We start from the raw sequence: 19,278 nt of genomic DNA, 5'->3' as shown, positions 1-19,278 counted from the left end.
CTTCTGCACAGCAAAAGAAACTACCATCAGAGTGAACAGGCAACCTACAGGTTGGGAGAAAATTTTTGCAATCTACTTATCTGACAAAGGGCTAATATCCAGAATCTACAATGAACTCCAACTAATTTACAAGAAAAAAACAAAAAACCCCATCAAAAAGTGGATGGATATGAACAGACACTTCTCAAAAGAAGACATTTATGCAGCCAACAGACACATGAAAAAATGCTTATCATCACTGGTCATCAGAGAAATGCAAATCAAAACTACAATGAGATACCATCTCACACCAGTTAGAATGGCGATCATTAAAAAGTCAGGAAACAACAGGTGCTGGAGAGGATGTGGAGAAATAGGAACACTTTTAAACTGTTGCTGGGACTGTAAACTAGTTCAACCATTGTGGAAGACAGTGTGGTGATTCCTCAAGGATCTAGAACTAGAAATACCATTTGACCCAGCCATCCCATTACTGGGATATACCCAGAGGATTATAAATCATGCTGCTATAAAGACACATTCACATGTATGTTTATTGCGGCACTATTCACAATAGCAAAGACTTGGAACCAACCCAAATGTCCATCAATGATAGACTGGATTAAGAAAATGTGGCATATATACATCATGGAATACTATGAAGCCATAAAAAAGGATGAGTTCATATCCTTTGTGGGGACATGGATGAAGCTGGAAACCATCATTCTCAGCAAACCATCACAAGGACAAAAAACCAAACACCGCATGTTCTCACTCATAGGTGGGAATTGATCATTGAGAACACTTGGTCACAGGAAGGGGAACATCACACACCGGGGCCTGTCATGGGGTGGGAGGATGGGGGAGGGATAGCATTAGGAGAGATACCTAATGTAAATGAAGAGTTAATGGGTGCAGCACACCAACATGGCACATGTATACATATGTAACAAGCCTGCACGTTGTGCACATGTACCCTAGAACTTGAAGTATAATAATAAAATAAGTAAATAAATAAAAGAATAGAAAAAAAATTTTTGTTCTGTGAATTAAGGAAAGTTAATAATTTTTAAAACTTTTTATTTAAATTTTTGTGGGTAAATAGTAGGTATATATATTTATGAGTTACATGATACATTTTGATACAGGTATGCAATGTATAACAATCATATCATGTAAAATGGGGTATCCATCCCCTCAAACTTTTATCTTTTGTGTTACAAACAATCCAATCATACTCTTTTAATTATTTTAAAATGTACAATTAAATTATTGTTGACTGTAGTCACCCTGTTGTACTATCAAATACAAGGTCTTATTCATTCTTTCTAACTACTTTTTTTTAAACCATTAACCATTCCCATCTCCTGAACACCCTCCCATTACCCTTTCCAGCCTCTGGTAACCATCCTTCTACCCTCTATCTCCATGAGTTCAATTATTTTGATTTTTAGATCCCACAAATAAGTGAGAACATGCAATGTTTGTCTTCCTCTGCCTGGCCTATTTCACTTAGCATAATGACCTCCAGTTCCATTCATATTGTTGTAAATGACAGGATCTCATTCTTTTTTATGACTGAACAGTACTCCATTGTGTATAAGTACCACATTTCCGTTACCCATTCACCTGCTGATGAGCACTTAGGTTGCTTTAAGGAAAGTTAATACTTTTTTAATATAAAATAATACCTACCCATAATACTTGATTATCTTTAAAGCATGTACACATATCACACATAGTTGGGTTTAGAATGATAATCCCCAAACCAATTGGCAGTACTTTTCCAGACTGGTCATAGATTGACAATTTCTGTTGAGACCACAACAAAGGGGATGCTGACTACTAAGCTAAAGACTTAAATATAAGCAGTGGATATATAATAAGAGAATTGTGGTTATAAGAGAAGTGTCTTTGTTTAGGAACGCCTTTCTTTAGTATTTAGCACAACCAATTTGCAAGTGATCAGTGAAAATAAACCAAAACATAAAACAAAAGTAAAAATATTTCTGTAACAATTTCTACTGGAATTCTGTACATCAGGAATTACAGGGCTCACTGGAGATGGCCTGTCTCTACTCTGTAGGGTTGGCTGGACTTGCTCAGATGGATGTATTTGGGTTTGAGGGCTTTATCTTTTTTTTCTTTTTATTATGATTATGATTATGATTATTATTATTATACTTTAGGCTCTATGGTACATGTGTGCAACGTGCAGGTAAGTTACATATGTATACATGTGCCATGCTGGTGCGCTGCACCCACCAACTTGTCATCTAGCATTAGGTATATCTCCCAATGCTATCCCTCCCCCCTCCCTCCACCCCACAACAGTCCCTGAAGTGTGATGTTCCCCTTCCTGTGTCCCTGTGTTCTCATTGTTCAATTCCCACCTATGAGTGAGAATATGCAGTGTTCGGTTTTTTGTTCTTGTGATAGTTTACTGAGAATGATGATTTCCAATTTCATCCATGTCCCTACAAAGGACATGAACTCATCATTTTTTATGGCTGCATAGTATTCCATGGTGTATATGTGCCACATTTTCTTCATCCAGTCTATCATTGCTGGACATTTGGGTTGGTTCCAAGTCTTTGCTATTGTGAATAATGCTGCAATAAACATACGTGTGCATGTGTCTTTATAGCAGCATGATTTATAGTCCTTTAGGTATATATCCAGTAATGGGATGGCTGGGTCCAATGGAATTTCTAGTTCTAGATCCCTGAGGAATCGCCACACTGACTTCCACAAGGGTTGAACTAGTTTACAGTCCCACCAACAGTGTAAAACTGTTCCTATTTCTCCACATCCTCTCCAGCACCTGTTGTTTCCTGACTTTTGAATGATTGCCATTCTAACTGGTGTGAGATGGTATCTCATTGTGGTTTTGATTTTCATTTCTCTGATGGCCAGTGATGGTGAGCATTTTTTCATGTGTTTTTTGGCTGCATAAATGTCTTCTTTTGAGAAGTGTCTGTTCATGTCCTTCGCCCACTTTTTGATGGGGTTGTTTTTTCTTGTAAATTAGTTGGAGTTCATTGTAGATTCTGGATATTAGCCCTTTGTCAGATGAGTAGGTTGCGAAAATTTTCTCCCATTTTGTAGGTTGCCTGTTCACGCTGATGGTAGTTTCCTTTGCTGTGCAGAAGCTCTTTAGTTTAATTAGATCTCATTTGTCAATTTTGGCTTTTGTTGCCATTGCTTTTGGTGTTTTAGACACGAAGTCCTTGCCCATGCCTATGTCCTGAATGGTAATGCCTAGGTTTTCTTCTAGGGTTTTTATGGTTTTAGGTCTAACATTTAAGGCTTTAATCCATCTTGAATTGATTTTTGTATAAGGTGTAAGGAAGGGATCCAGTTTCAGCTTTCTACATACGGCTAGCCAGTTTTCCCAGCACCATTTATTAAATAGGGAATCCTTTCCCCATTGCTTCTTTTTCTCAGGTTTGTCAAAGATCAGATAGTTGTAGATATGTGGCATTATTTCTGACGGCTCTGTTCTGTTCCATTGATCTATATCTCTGTTTTGGTACCAGTACCATGCTGTTTTGGTTACTGTAGCCTTGTAGTATAGTTTGAAGTCAGGTAGTGTGATGCCTCCAGCTTTGTTCTTTTGGCTTAGGATTGACTTGGCGATGCGGGCTCTTTTTTGGTTCCATATGAACTTTAAAGTAGTTTTTTCCAATTCTGTGAAGAAAGTCATTGGTAACTTGATGGGGATGGCATTGAATCTGTAAATTACCTTGGGAAGGATGGCCATTTTCATGATATTGATTATTCCTACACATGAGCATGGAATGTTCTTCCATTTGTTTGTATCCTCTTTTATTTCCTTGAGCAGTGGTTTGTAGTTCTCCTTGAAGAGGTCCTTCACATCCCTTGTAAGTTGGATTCCTAGGTATTTTATTCTCTTTGAAGCAATTGTGAATGGGAGTTCACTCATGATTTGGCTCTCTGTGTGTCTGTTATTGATGTATAAGAATGCTTGTGATTTTTGTACATTGATTTTGTATCCTGAGACTTTGCTGAAGTTGCTTATCAGCTTAAGGAGATTTTGGGCTGAGACAATGGGGTTTTCTAGATATACTATCATGTCATCTGCAAACAGGGACAATTTGACTTCCTCTTTTCCTAATTGAATACCCTTTATTTCCTTCTCTTGCCTAATTGCCCTGGCCAGAACTTCCAACACTATGTTGAATAGAAGTGGTGAGAGAGGGCATCCCTGTCTTGTGCCAGTTTTCAAAGGGAATGCTTCCAGTTTTTGCCCATTCAGTATGATATTGGCTGTGGGTTTGTCATAGATAGCTCTTATTATTTTGAGATACATCCCATCAATACCTAATTTATTGAGAGTTTTTAGCATGAAGGGTTGTTGAATTTTGTCAAAGGCCTTTTCTGCATCTATTGAGATAATCATGTGGTTTTTGTCTTTGGTTCTGTTTATATGCTGGATTACATTTATTGATTTGCGTATATTGAACCAGCCTTGCATCCCAGGGATGAAGCCCACTTGATCATGGTGGATAAGCTTTTTGATGTGCTGCTGGATTCTGTTTGCCAGTATTTTATTGAGGATTTTTGCATCAATGTTCATCAAGGATATTGGTCTAAAATTCTCTTTTTTGGTTGTGTCTCTGCCAGGCTTTGGTATCAGGATGATGCTGGCCTCATAAAATGAGTTAGGGAGGATTCCCTCTTTTTCTATTGATTGGAATAGTTTCAGAAGGAATGGTACCAGCTCCTCCTTGTACCTCTGGTAGAATTCGGCTGTGAACCCATCTGGTCCTGGACTTTTTTTGGTTGGTAAGCTATTGATTATTGCCACAATTTCAGCTCCTGTTATTGGTCTATTCAGAGATTCAACTTCTTCCTGGTTTATTCTTGGGAAGGTGTATGTGTTGAGGAATTTATCCATTTCTTCTAGATTTTCTAGTTTATTTGCATAGAGGTGTTTGTAATATTCTCTGATGGTAGTTTGTATTTCTGTGGGATCGGTGGTGATATCCCCTTTATTATTTTTTATTGCATCTATTTGATTCTTCTCTCTTTTTTTCTTTATTAATCTTGCTAGCAGTCTATCAATTTTGTTGATCCTTTCAAAAAACCAGCTCCTGGATTCATTTATTTTTTGAAGGGTTTTTTGTGTCTCTATTTCCTTCAGTTCTGCTCTGATTTTAGTTATTTCTTGCCTTCTGCTAGCTTTTGAATGTGTTTGCTCTTGCTTTTCTAGTTCTTTTAATTGTGATGTTAGGGTGTCAATTTTGGATCTTTCCTGCTTTCTCTTGTGGGCATTTAGTGCTATAAATTTCCCTCTACACACTGCTTTGAATGCATCCCAGAGATTCTGGTATGTTGTGTCTTGGTTCTCGTTGGTTTCAAAGAACATCTTTATTTCTGCCTTCATTTCGTTATGTACCCAGTAGTCATTCAGGAGCAGGTTGTTCAGTTTCCACGTAGTTGAGCGGTTTTGAGTGATATTCTTAATCCTGAGTTCTAGCTTGATTGCACTGTGATCTGAGAGATAGTTTGTTATAATTTGTGTTCTTTTACATTTATTGAGGAGAGCTTTACTTCCAAGTACATGGTCAATTTTGGAATAGGTGTGGTGTTGGTGTTGAAAAAAATGTATATTCTGTTGATTTGGGGTGGAGAGTTCTGTAGATGTCTATTAGGTCCGCTTGGTGCAGAGCTGAGTTCAATTCCTGGGTATCCTTGTTGACTTTCTGTCTCGTTGATCTGTCTAATGTTGACAGTGGGGTGTTAAAGTCTCCCATTATTAATGGGAGTCGAAGTCGCTTTGTAGGTCACTCAGGACTTGCTTTATGAATCTGGGTGCTCCTGTATTGGGTGCATATATATTTAGGATAGTTAGCTCTTCTTGTTGAATTAATCCCTTTACCATTATGTAATGGCCTTCTTTGTCTCTTTTGATCTTTGTTGGTTTAAAGTCTGTTTTATCAGAGACTAGGATTGCAACCCCTGCCTTTTTTTGTTTTCCATTTGCTTGGTAGATCTTCCTCCATCCTTTTATTTTGAGCCTATGTGTGTCTCTGCATGTGAGATGGGTTTCCTGAATACAGCACACTGATGTGTCTTGAGTCTTTATCCAATTTGCCAGTCTGTGTCTTTTAATTGGAGCATTTAGTCCACTTACATTTAAAGTTAATATTGTTATGTGTGAATCTGATCCTGTCATTATGATGTCAGCTGGTTATTTTGCTCGTTAGTTGATGCAGTCTCTTCCTAGTCTCGATGGTCTTTACATTTCGGTATGATTTTGCAGTGGCTGGTACCGGTTGTGCCTTTCTATGTTTAGCGCTTCCTTCAGGAGCTCTTTTAGGGCAGGCCTGGTGGTGACAAAATCTCTCAGCATTTGCTTGTCTGTAAAGTATTTTATTTCTCCTTCACTTATGAAGCTTAGTTTGGCAGGATATGAAATTCTGGGTTGAAAATTCTTTTCTTTAAGAATGTTGAATATTGGCCCCCACTCTCTTCTGGCTTGTAGGGTTTCTGCCGAGAGATCCGCTGTTAGTCTGATGGGCTTCTCTTTGATGGTAAACCGACCTTTCTCTCTGGCTGCCCTTAACATTTTTTTCCTTCATTTCAACTTTGGTGAATCTGACAATTATGTGTCTTGGAGTTGCTCTTCTCGAGGAGTATCTTTGTGGCATTCTCTGTATTTCCTGAATCTGAATGTTGGCCTGCCTTGCTAGATTGGGGAAGTTCTCTTGGATAATATCCTGCAGAGTGTTTTCCAAGTTGGTTCCATTCTCCCCGTCACTTTCAGGTACACCAATCAGACGTAGATTTGGTCTTTTCACATAGTCCCACATTTCTTGGAGGCTTTGCTCGTTTCTTTTTATTCTTTTTTCTCTAAACTTCCCTTCTTGCTTCATTTCATTCACTTCATCTTCCAGGGCTGATACCCTTTCTTCCATTTGATCGCATCGGCTCCTGAGGCTTCTGCATTCTTCACGTAGTTCTCGAGCCTTGGTTTTCAGCTCCATCAGCTCCTTTAAGCACTTCTCTGTATTGGTTATTCTAGTTATACATTCTTCTAAATTTTTTTCAAAGTTTTCAACTTCTTTGCCTTTGGTTTGAATATCCTCCCGTAGCTCGGAGTAATTTGATCGTCTGCAGCCTTCTTCTCTCAGCTCGTCAAAGTCATTCTCCATCCAGCTTTGTTCCATTGCTGGTGAGGAACTGCGTTCCTTTGGAGGAGGAGAGGTACTCTGCTTTTTAGAGTTTCCAGTTTTTCTGCTCTGTTTTTTCCCCATCTTTGTGGTTTTATCTACTTTTGGTCTTTGATGATGGTGATGTACAGATGGGTTTTTGGTGTGGATGTCCTTTCTGTTAGTTTTCCTTCTAACAGACAGGACCCTCAGCTGCAGGTCTGTTGGAGTACCTGGCCGGCCGTGTGAGGTGTCAGTCTGCCCCTGCTGGGGAGTGCCTCCCAGTTAGGCTGCTCGGGGGTCAGGGGTCAGGGACCCACTTGAGGAGGCAGTCAGCCCGTTCTCAGATCTCCAGCTGCGTGCTGGGGGAACCACTGCTCTCCTCAAAGCTGTCACACAGGGACATTTAAGTCTGCAGAGGTTACTGCTGTCTTTTTGTTTGTCTTTGCCCTGCCCCCAGAGGTGGAGCCTACAGAGGCAGGCAGGCCTCCTTGAGCTGTAGTGGGCTCCACCCAGTTCAAGCTTCCAGGCTGCTTTGTTTACCTAAGCGAGCCTGGGCAATGGCGGGCGCCCCTCCCCCAGCCTCGCTGCTGACTTGCTGTTTGATCTCAGACTGCTGTGCTAGCAATCAGTGAGACTCCGTGGGCGTAGGACCCTCTGAGCCAGGTGCGGGCTATACTCTCCTGGGGCACCGTTTCCTAAGCCCGTCGGAAAAGCACAGAATTCAGGTGGGAGTGGCCCGATTTTCCAGGTGCCGTCTGTCACCCCTGGAAAGGGAACTCCCTGACCCCTTGCGCTTCCCGAGTGAGGCAATGCCTCGCCCCTGCTTCGGCTGGCGCTCGGTGCACTCACCCACTGACCTGCGCGCAGTGTCTGGCACTCCCTAGTGAGATGAACACGGTACCTCAGATGGAAATGCAGAAATCACTCGTCTTCTGTGTCGCTCGCGCTGGGAGCTGTAGATTGGAGCTGTTCCTATTCGGCCATTTTGGCTCCTCCCCTCTTTGAGGGCTTTAATTCACCCTCCCTCACACATCTAGCTTTTCATCTAGGATAACCAGAATACTGGGGCCTCTATTCTTGTGATCTTTCATCCTTTAAGGCTTCTGTCCCCTTGTGGTTGTAAAATCCTACAAGGTTTCTCCTTCTCCATGTGGCCTTTCTATCACAATAGTTGGAATTATTTAATGCAGCTCAGGAATCCAATAATGAAAGCAGAAGTTTACAGGCCTGTTAAGGTCTAGACTTAGAAGACCTAGGATGTGTATAAGTACCACATTTCCATTACCCATTCACCTGTTGATGAGCACTTAGGTTGCTTTAAGGAAAGTTGATACTTTTTTAATGTAAAAACCCAGATTCAAAGGATAGGGAGATATTCTACCTCTTAATGAGTAGAATGGTAAAATAAAATTATAAAGAATTGGGAAGAATCATTATAGTCAGTCATGAAAATAATCTATCATGTATAGATATATAGACAGCAAAAAAGAAAATGTGGCCAAATTTGGAAAAATTATTATAGTCAGTCTTGAAAATAATCTATCACGTACAGATATATAGACAGCAATAAAGAAAATGTGGCCAAATACTAACATTTGTGAATATGGATGTTGGGTAAACAGACGTTTATTGTATTATTTCCGCAAATTTTCTGCAGGTTTAAAATATTTGAAAATAAAATCTGAGAGGACACTGCAGATTTTTCTCCATGCATCACCTCCAGGTTCTCATGACAGAAAGATTGGGGCATGGCACAGGATCAGAAAGTGCCTTCCGCAGTGAAGCCAGACTGGAGGAGAGGAGTAACTGCCATCATGTGAAAGACACAAGGCCTGCATGGGCCCTTCTTTCATAAGGCTCAAAAACTGTATGCTGCTGGGGAGGCGCAACAAATTCTGTCACTCTCAGGGCACAAATCACTAAACAAACTGGGGGTTGGTTGGGGGGAAATAGTTAATTTAAAAACTCTCCCCCTGAGAGGGAAGTAGGATACCATCTTGGGATAGGATCCTACACCAATACCAAGTAAAGATTTCCAACTGGGACAAGAAGCTGCCTCCCACACAAGGCCCACTACAATGCAATGCAGGGTTTGGCTGCCACAGAGAGGAGGCATACAATAAAAAGAAACATTAAAGGCAGCTAAAGAAAAAGAACATATTACATATAGAGGAAAAATATTGCAGCACACTTCTCAATAAAGGCTGTGCAAGATAGAATATTTTGAAGTTATATCTTTAAAATATTAGAATACTAGGAAAATGGAGATGTTGTTGACCCAGAATTCTATACGAAGTGAAAACACCTTCCAAAATGAAGGAAAAATATCTTTTAACCCTATGGAGAGACCCACATGGCAAGGATCCCCAGGGGGACTTAAGTTGCTAATAGCAACAAGTATGTAAGTGAGTAATCTTGGAAGTGAATCCTCCAACCTCAGTGAAACCTTCAGATGACTGCAACCCTAGCCTACACCTTAACTGCAGCCTCATTAGAGATCCTAAGCCAGAACCACCCCTTATTGCCACTCCCATATTCTTGATCCACTGAAGCTGTGGGCAAATAAGTGGTTCTCATTTTAAGCCATTAAGTTTTGGGGGTGATTTGTTATACATAAATAAGTAATTAATACTTATTAAATAGGTAACATAGGCCATAAAATAAACTTCAACAAATTCAAAAGAATACAAATTATACAGAGTATGATCTCTGACCAGAACAAAATTAAATCAGAAATCAATAACAGAAAAATATCTCAAAACTACACAAATGTTTGGAAATTCAATAACACACTAAATAACCCATAAGTCAAAGTGGAAATCATAAGAATAATTAGAAAATATTTTGAATTGAATGATAACAAAAATACAATAAAATTGTAGGACACATTTAAGTAGTGCTGAAAGAAAAAGCGGGTGGTATTTATGGTTATACTAGAAAGAAAGATATCAAGACAGTGACCTAATCTACTTGACAAAACTAGAAAAAGAACAATATTAACCTAAAGCAAGAACAAAGAAGGAAATAAAGAACAGAAGTTGGTAAAATTGAAAATACAAGACTGACAGAATAAATCAAGGAAACTAAAAGCTGGTTTTAAAAAATAAATAAAATTGGTAACATGATCAAAAAATAACAGAGAACACATAAATAACCAATAATCAGGAATAAAAGAGGGGAAAATAACTACGGATTCTGCAGGCAATAAATAGGTAATAAGCAAGTATTATGAGCAACTTTATATCCATAAAGGTCCTACCTAAAAAAAAAAACAAATTTCTTGAAACACAAATTATCAAGGATCTCTAAAAAAGAAATGGGCCAAATATTCATGTATCTATTAAAGCAATTCAATGAATACTTAAAACCTTCCAATCAAGAAAATTCCAGGAGAAGAAGGCTTCAATGACAAATTCAATCAAACATTTAAGGAAAAAATAACACCAACCCTACACAAGCTCTTCCAGAAAACAGGAAAGGAAGGGACATTTTCCAATTCTTTCTATAAGAGCAATATTACCCTAACACTATAACCACACAAAGATAGTATAAGAAAAAAAGGTACAATCTGACCAAATTCAATGGCTTATGCCTGTAGTCCCAGCTACTCATGAGGCTGAGGCAGGAAGATAACTTGAGTCTAGGAGGTTGAGCCTGCAGTGAGTCACGATTATGCCACTGCACTCCAGCCTCGGCAACTGTCTCAAAAACAGAAAACAAACAAGCAAACAAAAACAAAATAAAAACCCTATAATCTAAAATTCTTCATGAACTTAGGTATAAATATCCTCAAAAATATTTGCAAATTGAATCAAGCAATATATTTAAGAGATAATACATTATGACCAAATGAGAGTTATCCTAGGAGTGCAAAATAGGTTTAATATTAGAAAGTCAAATAATGTAATTTACTATATTAACTAAATAAGGAAAAAAAACTGATGGATGCAGATAAAGCATTTCACAGAATTGAGTATCCATACATGATAACTCTCAGGAAACTAGGAATTAAATAAAATTCTTTCAACCTTCAATAAAGGGCATTGACAAACACATAACATCATACTGAATGGTGAAAAACTGATTTCTTTCCCCCTAAAAGTGGGAACAAGGGAAGGATATCCAGTTTCATCACTCCTATTCAACACTGTGCTGGAGGTCCTAGACAGTACAATAAGGCAAGGAAAACAAAGGGCATGTGGATGTGGATTAGGGAAAAAAAAGAAATAAACCAGTCTCTATTCATAGAGACATACATATTTTCAAAGAAAATTCTAAAAATTCTTCCAAAAAAGGTAAAACTAACAGGTGAATTTACAGGCCAATCTATAAAAATCTATGATGTTTTTATATACTAGCAATAAATAATTTGAAATTGAAAGATTTTTGAATTGTCATTTACAATAGTACCAACAATCATGAAATACTTAAGTATAAATCAAGCAAAACATGTATGAGATCTGTGTGCTATCAGCACCATAGGAAATGTAAGAAAACCATACACATACATAAAAATCTGTGTGCTAAAGCCGGGCACAATGGCTCATGCCTGTAATCCCAGCACTTTGGGAGGCCAAGGCGGGTGGATCACGAGGTCAGGAGTTCAAGACCATCCTGGCCAATCTGATGAAGCCCTGTCTCTACTAAAAATACAAAAATTAGCAGGGAGTGGTGGCGCATGCCTGAGGTCCCAGCTATTCAGGAGGCTGAGGCAGAAGAATCGCTTGAACCCGTGAGGTGGATGTTGCAGTGAGCCGAGATCAGGCCACTGCATTCCAGCCTGGTGACAGAGTGAGACACCGTCTCAAAAAAATAAAAAAAAATAAAATAAAATCTGTGTGCTAAATACTATAAAACACTGATGAGATAAATCAAAGATAAATAAATGAAGACATATACCTTGTCACAGATTAGAAGATTCAATATTGTTAAACTGTCAATTTTCCCAAACTGATTGATTACATGCAATGCTAATAAAAATCTTAGCAGAAATTTTTGGTAGAAATTGACAAGCTGATTCTAAAATTTATATGGAAAAGCAAAAAAATAAAAAATACAATAGTCAAAACAATTTTGCAAAAAAAAGAACAAAGTTGGTAGACTGGCAGTACATAACTTCAAGACTCATGATAAAAATACATTAAAGGAACACACAAAAATCAATGGAACTGAATAGATCATCCAGAAATAAAGCCACATACATATAAGTCAACTGGTTTTCTACAGAAGGGCAAAGGCAATTCAATGGTAAAGAATAATCCATTCAACAAATGGTGCTGGTTCAATTGAATATCCATTATGTTTTATAAAAAGAACTTCAACCCATGTATTATAACATATGTAAAAACTAGGTCAAAATGATCACAGATCTAAATGTAAAATTTTAAACTATAAAACTTCTAGAACTGTGCTGCCCTATAGGGTAACTGCTAGCTACATGCAGCTGTTGAACATTTGAAATGTGTATTGTCTGAAGTGAGGTGTGTCATAACAGTAAAATATCCAACAGACTTCAAAAACTTAGTATGAAAAAAGGAAAGTAAGATATTTCATTAATAAGTTTTTATACTGATTGCAAGTTTAAATGATAATCTTTAGGATATTTTTATTTAAAATCTATTTTTAAATAACTTTTTACCTCTTTCAAGTTTTATTAATGTAGCTATTAGAAAACCTAAAATTACATATGAGGATTGCATTATATATCTATTGGACAGCACTGGTCTAGAAGAAAACATAGTAGAAAATTTTTGCAACTTTGGGTTAGGTAAAGATTTCTTAGATACAGCACAAAAGCACTATCTACAAAAAAAAGTTTCCAAAAACACTGGTAAGAAAACGAAAAGATAAGTAACAGACTGAGAAGAAATGTTTACAAAGTGCCTATCAAATAAAAAACTTGTATTTACAATACATAAAGTGTTCTCAAGAGTCAATAATCAGAAAACAATAAAAAAGTAGGCAAAATATTTGAGTTGACGCTTCAGAAAACACAATATGCTTATGGCAATTAAGAACCTGTTGTTCAACATTACTTTCCCATAGGGAAATACAAGTTAAAGCCACAATGAAATACCAATACATACATACAATGATAGTTAAAAAAAAAAAAAAATAGCTGACACTACCTAGTGCTAGAAAGTCTGCACAGCAACTGAAACGCTTATATTGGAGATGGTACAGCCACTTTGAAATAAAACAATGGCAGTTTTTTCTAGTCACTACAAACATTCAAACTATAAGTTATAGTTTGAATGTATGAATGTTTGTAGGGACTATAATCACCAAAAACTCGAGCAATCTAAATGTTTAATATCAGGAGAAAGGATAAACAAATGTTGATAAACTCATACAATGGAATACTATTTAGCAAAAAGGGCAGGGAACTGATACATTCAACGCCACTGATGAATCTCAAACCTTATTGAGTAAAGGAGCCATACACAAAAGATTACATATGTAAGATTATACTGTATAATTCCATTTACAGAAAGTTCTATAACAGGCAAAACTAATCAATGGTGATAAGAATGTGGTAGAAATGTGTGGTTTGTCTCAGGGGAGGAATAAGTAACTAATTGGCAAGGAGCATAAGGGAATTCTCTGGGAAGGGGTGTGTGTGTGTGTGTGTGTATATATATGTATCCCAATTGCAGTGTGGGTTTTTGATGATTGTCAAAACTCATCACTCGTATCTATGAATATTGTTTTCCTTTATTCTGTAGCTGTGATTTACTTTCAAATGATAGAAAAGCAAAGAAACTTGGAGACTCCATTCCTGACTAGATATATTATTCAATTCTGTTATTTACTCTTATTCACAACACTTCTCCACAATCCCCTTGGAAAATAAAGACTGGTTAATTTCAAAGTGTCTCAGGGGTGTGTTATGCTGTATTTAGAATTATCTTTCTCCCAGTTGTTGCAAATAATATTCCTTAAATATTTATTGAATGAAAAAAAAGCTCATCATATTATAACCGTAATCTGTGGTTTTATTGCATGTACCTCAATTTTAAAAATTGAAAACAGTTGGGGCAAAAATATAGGTGTCTATAGTCATTAAAGGTTTTTGAACAGCAGGGTAGCACATTAAAAGCTGTGCTTTAGGGAGAATAATCTGGCAGCAGGGTGAATCAGGTACTAATGCCTAAGAAGTTTACTATTGCTTAGCCTGTCAAATAATAAGTAGCAGGACTTTTGTAATGGTATAAAAATAATTTTTAAAAATATTTAGCCTAGACAATTCAAATAAGTATAGAATCAGAAACTTCCACAGAAAAGTCTCCAAAATCATAAGCTTAATAGTATCTGACACCCATAATGAGCTATTTTAAAGACTCACCAGTAGCTGACAGGTGGTCTAGTAGATATTGTTGTTCTTCTTCTGTAAGTTTTATATCCATGTTTTTCAAAATAGCATCCACATTACTGACATCAATCTTCCCTCCTTTAGGAAACAAGTGTATTGATGGGAATAAGGAAAATATCAAATCTACAATAGCATGAAGTTTACATGTTATAAGTCCTACTTACTGTTTGAAATAATGAAAGAAAATTATCCCTTGGTCTTCATTGTACTTTAGAACACAAATCCTTAACTTTATAAAAATGAATAAAACATCTCCATCAAGTAATTAATTAATATGGCAATGCAGAAACCAAACTGAGTAATTATAATCAATAAAGGCCTTGAAAAGTTGAGTTGGAAGGCTTGATTTTACTTGAATTACCAACTTTAAAATCTCTATTTATTAAATTAAAACAATTATTCAAGGTATGACTTTTCATGAATACCTAAAATTTTGTGATTTTTATACTTGTCAAGATTATTACAAAATCTAAAAATAATAAAATGGCATGTTGTCTCAAAAGCATAGTATTACTAAATATTTTTTCAGATGTAGATGTAGCCAGAAGAAATCTCAGGTAATAAGAAATAGGCATATAATAACAACATAACATGGAAGGGAAACTATTAAACTAGTTGTCTAAGAAATAAAATGGATATTTTAAAATAAATGTATTGTCTCTATGTTTACTGAATGAACTATATTTTAAAAAATATACAAAAAGAATGTTGCCACAGATAGTACTATAAGTTTTAGAAGTTCATTTTACTTATTCATATGTTTAGCTCATAGTGTCTAGCACTGCCTAGTTATTCAGTAAATATTTGTTTAATTAATTAACAAACTTTTAACTCACCTATGGGTATGCTATCTTTTATTCCTTTCTTCTTCTTCTTCACTTTATTATCAGCTGCAAAATAAAGAACTAATTATATCAAAATTATAGTAAGTTTTATCAAACCATTAATGTTAAACATAGCAATTCTGGGATGTTGTATATAACAACCTATAACCTCATTTAATTAAAAATAAGTATAAGGCATAGGAAAAAAGAAGGCTTTCAAGAATCATTAATGAAGATTCTTGTTTCTGAGATTTAATGAATCAATCACAAAATAAGGCACCTTTGAAATATGTAACAGACCAAAAAACAGTATTCAAGTTTTGTAATGTCTTTCAGAACTCAACATGAGTTCCTTTTTAGATGATGGAGGGAAAACACTTCATCTCATCTATTCATTCTGCTAATGTAAGGAGATAGGGATATGGTACTTTTTCCTCTTATTATCTAACAAAAATAAACTTTTGAGTAATCCATTTTAGTGAGCTTTCTCTTCTAATTTGTGTGTACCAACCAAGAAAAATGTGCTTTTAGTCCATTAGGAACCCTAGAAGTCAGCAAGACTCATAGACTTTTTTGAGAAACCATAGCAAGGAGAAAGTAGAGGAGAAATGCAAGCACTGATATCTAAGAAGAAAGGTCTCTGACAGCCACCAAATTTTCCACAGCCCCAGCATGGCATGCAAGAATAGCAAAATATTTTCCATGACACAGTGAAGGGAACAGAGGCTGTTGAGAGTCAAAAGCCCCAAAGCAGCCTGGCAGTCAAGCTAAGAGTGCAAAGTAACCAGTGCAAGTGCATGAAAGATATAATGCCAGATTAAAATTCAGGTTATTCAGTTAATGCCAATATGAAAGGATAATGATAAATGAGGATCAGAACAGATGTATTATCATAAAAATATCTGAACAGTGGGCACCTCCTTTTCCCCATGCACCTCCATGTAAGTCTCCCAAAACATAAATGCAAACCTCTGGAGAAGGGAAAAATGAGAACTTCTTAATTTAACTTATAAAAATGCTGATTAGAACATAATTTATACCAGTAGTTAAGATCACTCAAAACACAAACTCACATGTGCAAAAACTTTAATATTCTTAATTCAACCAAGATAAGATAGAAAAATAAAAAGTCAAGATTTTGTACTCATGAGTTTATGAACTAAGAAAATTGCATGCTGTAAAATTTATATAATTGTTATACCCACTATACTGTAGGATCTATTACATCAGGAACTGTCTTATTTATCTTTGTATTCCCAATGCCTAGTACAGTGACCGCCCACAATAAACACACAGTAAATTTTTATTGATTGACTGAAAGAACGAATAAACTGATTAATTTACATAGCACATATTTAATAAATATGTATTCATAAGCATTATCAATTCCCTGATCACTATATAGAGAATACATTTTCATAAACAACATTAAATACAGTGTAAATGCCAACTCAAATGTTTACATCAGTGTTTCTTAACTGGGCAATTTTGCCTCCTAGGAAACATTTGGCAATTTCTGGAGACATTTTTGGTTGTCACAATTATGGAGCGCTACTGGAATCTAATGGATAGAGGACAGAGATGCTGCTAAACATGCTGCAATGCACAGTACAGCTCCCCACAACAAAGAATTATCTAATCCAAAATATCAATGGTGCCAAGGTTGAGAAACCTTGATCTAAATTTCTTTTGTCTTTGTATAATCTAACAAGTCAGGCACATAGTGTTTTTGTTTCATAGCTAGGCACAAAATACAACAGTGCTTCTGATGAACTACCACAACTATAAATTGAGTAAAAAAAATCCTCTTGAATTGCCTGGAGATATCTCATTTAATCCATGGCTTAACTAAATTCCAGCTCTACCACTTAGCAGCTAATAAATCAATACTCATATAGCTACAAATCATCTAACTGTATGATTACTGATTTATTTATTGGTAAATGGACATAACAAAATCTAGTTCAAATGATTATTGTGAGAAATGGATAAGACAGTATATGTAAAATGCTTTGCACAGTGATTGGAAGTAGTAAACATTCTATATGATGGCTACCATCATAATGTTAAATATTTGTAAATCTAAATCTCAGGTCAGACAACTCTTCTAAGCTACAGATCTATCTATCCAATGAACTACTGGACATTGTTTGAAGGGAAACATCATTGCCTTATCTTCAAATCCCCACAGAGGGAAATAATTTTAATTGAATAATAATAGCAAGATTCCGTTCCAAGATGGCTGAATAGGAACAGCTCCGGTCTGCAGCTCCCAGCATGATTGATGCAGAAGACGGGTGATTTCTACATTTCCAACCGAGGTACCTGGTTCATCTCACTGGGACTGGTTGGACAGTGGGTGCAGCCCACGGAGGGTGAGCCAGAGCAGGGCGGGGCATCGCCTCACCCGGGAAGTGCAAGGGGTCGGGGGATTTCCCTTTCCTAGCCAAAGGAAGCCATGACAGATGGTACCTGGAAAAACGGGACACTCCTACCCAAATACTGCGCGTTTCCAACGGTCTTAGGAAATGGCACACCAGGAGATTATATCCTGTGTCTGGCTCAGCAGCTCCCACACCCACCGAGCCTTGCTTACTGCTAGTGCAGCAGCCTGGCAGGGGGAGGGGCATCCACCATTGCTAAGGCTTGAGTAGGTAAACAAAGCAGCTGGGGAAGCTGGAACTGGGCAGAGCCCACTGCAGCTCAGCAAGGCTGGCTGCCTCTGTAGTCTCCACCTCTCAGGGCAGGGCATAGCTGAACAAAACGCAGCAGAAACTTCTGCAGACTTAAAAGTCCCTGTCTGACAGCTCTGAAGACAGTGGTGGTTCTCCCAGCCCAGTGTTTGAGCTCGGAGAATGGACAGACTGCCTCCTCAAGTGGGTCCCTGACCCCTGTGTAGCCTAATTGGGAGACACCTCCCAGTAGGGGCCGACTGACACCCCAAATAGCCTGGTGTCCCTCTGAGACAAAGCTTTCAGAGGAAGGATCAGGCAGCAATATTTGTTGTTCTGCAATATTTGCTGTTTTGCAGCCTCCGCTGGTGATATCCAAGCAAACAGGGTCTGGAGTAGACCTCCGGCAAACTCCAACAAACCCTGCAGCTGAGGGACCTGACTATTAGAAGGAAAACTAACAAACAGAAAGGAATAGAATCAACATCAACAAAAAGATATCCACACCAAAACCCCATCTGTAGGTCATCAACATCAAAGACCAAAGGTAGACAAAACCACAAAGATGGGGAGAAACCAGAGCAGAAAAGCTGAAAATTCTAAAAACCAGAGCACCTCTTCTCCTCCAAAGGATTGCAGCTCCTCACCAGCAATGGAACAAAGCTGGATGGAGAATGACTTTGATGACCTGACACAAGTAGGCTTCAGAAGATCAGTAATAACAACCTTCTCTGAGTTAAAGGAGGATGTTCAAACCCATTGCAAGAAAGCTACAAACCTTGAAAAAAGATTAGACGAATGGCTAACCAGAATAAACAGTGTAGAGAAGACCTTAAATGACCTGATGGAGCTGAAAACCATGGCACGAGAACTACGTGACACATGCAAAAGCTTCAATAGCCAATTCGATCAAGTGGAAGAAAAGGTATCAGTGATTGAAGAACAAGTTAATGAAATAAAGCAAGAAGAGAAGTTTAGAGAAAAAAGTAAAAAAAAAAAAAAAAAAAAAAACCAAAACGAATAGAGCCTCCAAGAAATATGGGACTATGTGAAAAGACCAAATCTACGTTTGATTGGTGTACCTGTAAGTGATGGGGAGAATGGAACCAAGTTGCAAAACACCCTTCAGGATATTATCTAGGAGAACTTCCCCAACCTAGCAAGGCAGGCCAACATTCAAATTCAGGAAACACAGAGAACACCACAAAGATACTCCTTGATAAGAGCAACCCCAAGACACATAATCATCA

The 19,278-nt window shown here is 37.4% G+C and overlaps 1 protein-coding gene across 1 annotated transcript in view; it reads right to left on the bottom strand.

Moving 5' to 3' along the window:
- Positions 1 to 19,278, bottom strand: part of LOC100445724 (EF-hand calcium-binding domain-containing protein 3) — a 544,420-nt gene that overhangs the window by 321,838 nt on the left and 203,304 nt on the right. Inside the window, exons 40-41 of the mRNA XM_063718854.1 lie at positions 15,369 to 15,422; positions 14,506 to 14,610 (exon numbers count right to left, since the gene is read on the bottom strand). Coding sequence (XP_063574924.1) covers positions 14,506 to 14,610; positions 15,369 to 15,422 — 159 coding nt within the window. The remainder of the gene's footprint in view (positions 1 to 14,505; positions 14,611 to 15,368; positions 15,423 to 19,278) is intronic.

The sequence above is a fragment of the Pongo abelii genome, chromosome 19 (assembly GCF_028885655.2).
Source record: "Pongo abelii isolate AG06213 chromosome 19, NHGRI_mPonAbe1-v2.0_pri, whole genome shotgun sequence".
Classification (NCBI taxonomy): Eukaryota; Metazoa; Chordata; class Mammalia; order Primates; family Hominidae; genus Pongo; species Pongo abelii.
The sequence above is the reverse complement of the archived record's forward strand: the minus strand, read 5'-3'. Positions and strand labels throughout refer to the sequence as shown.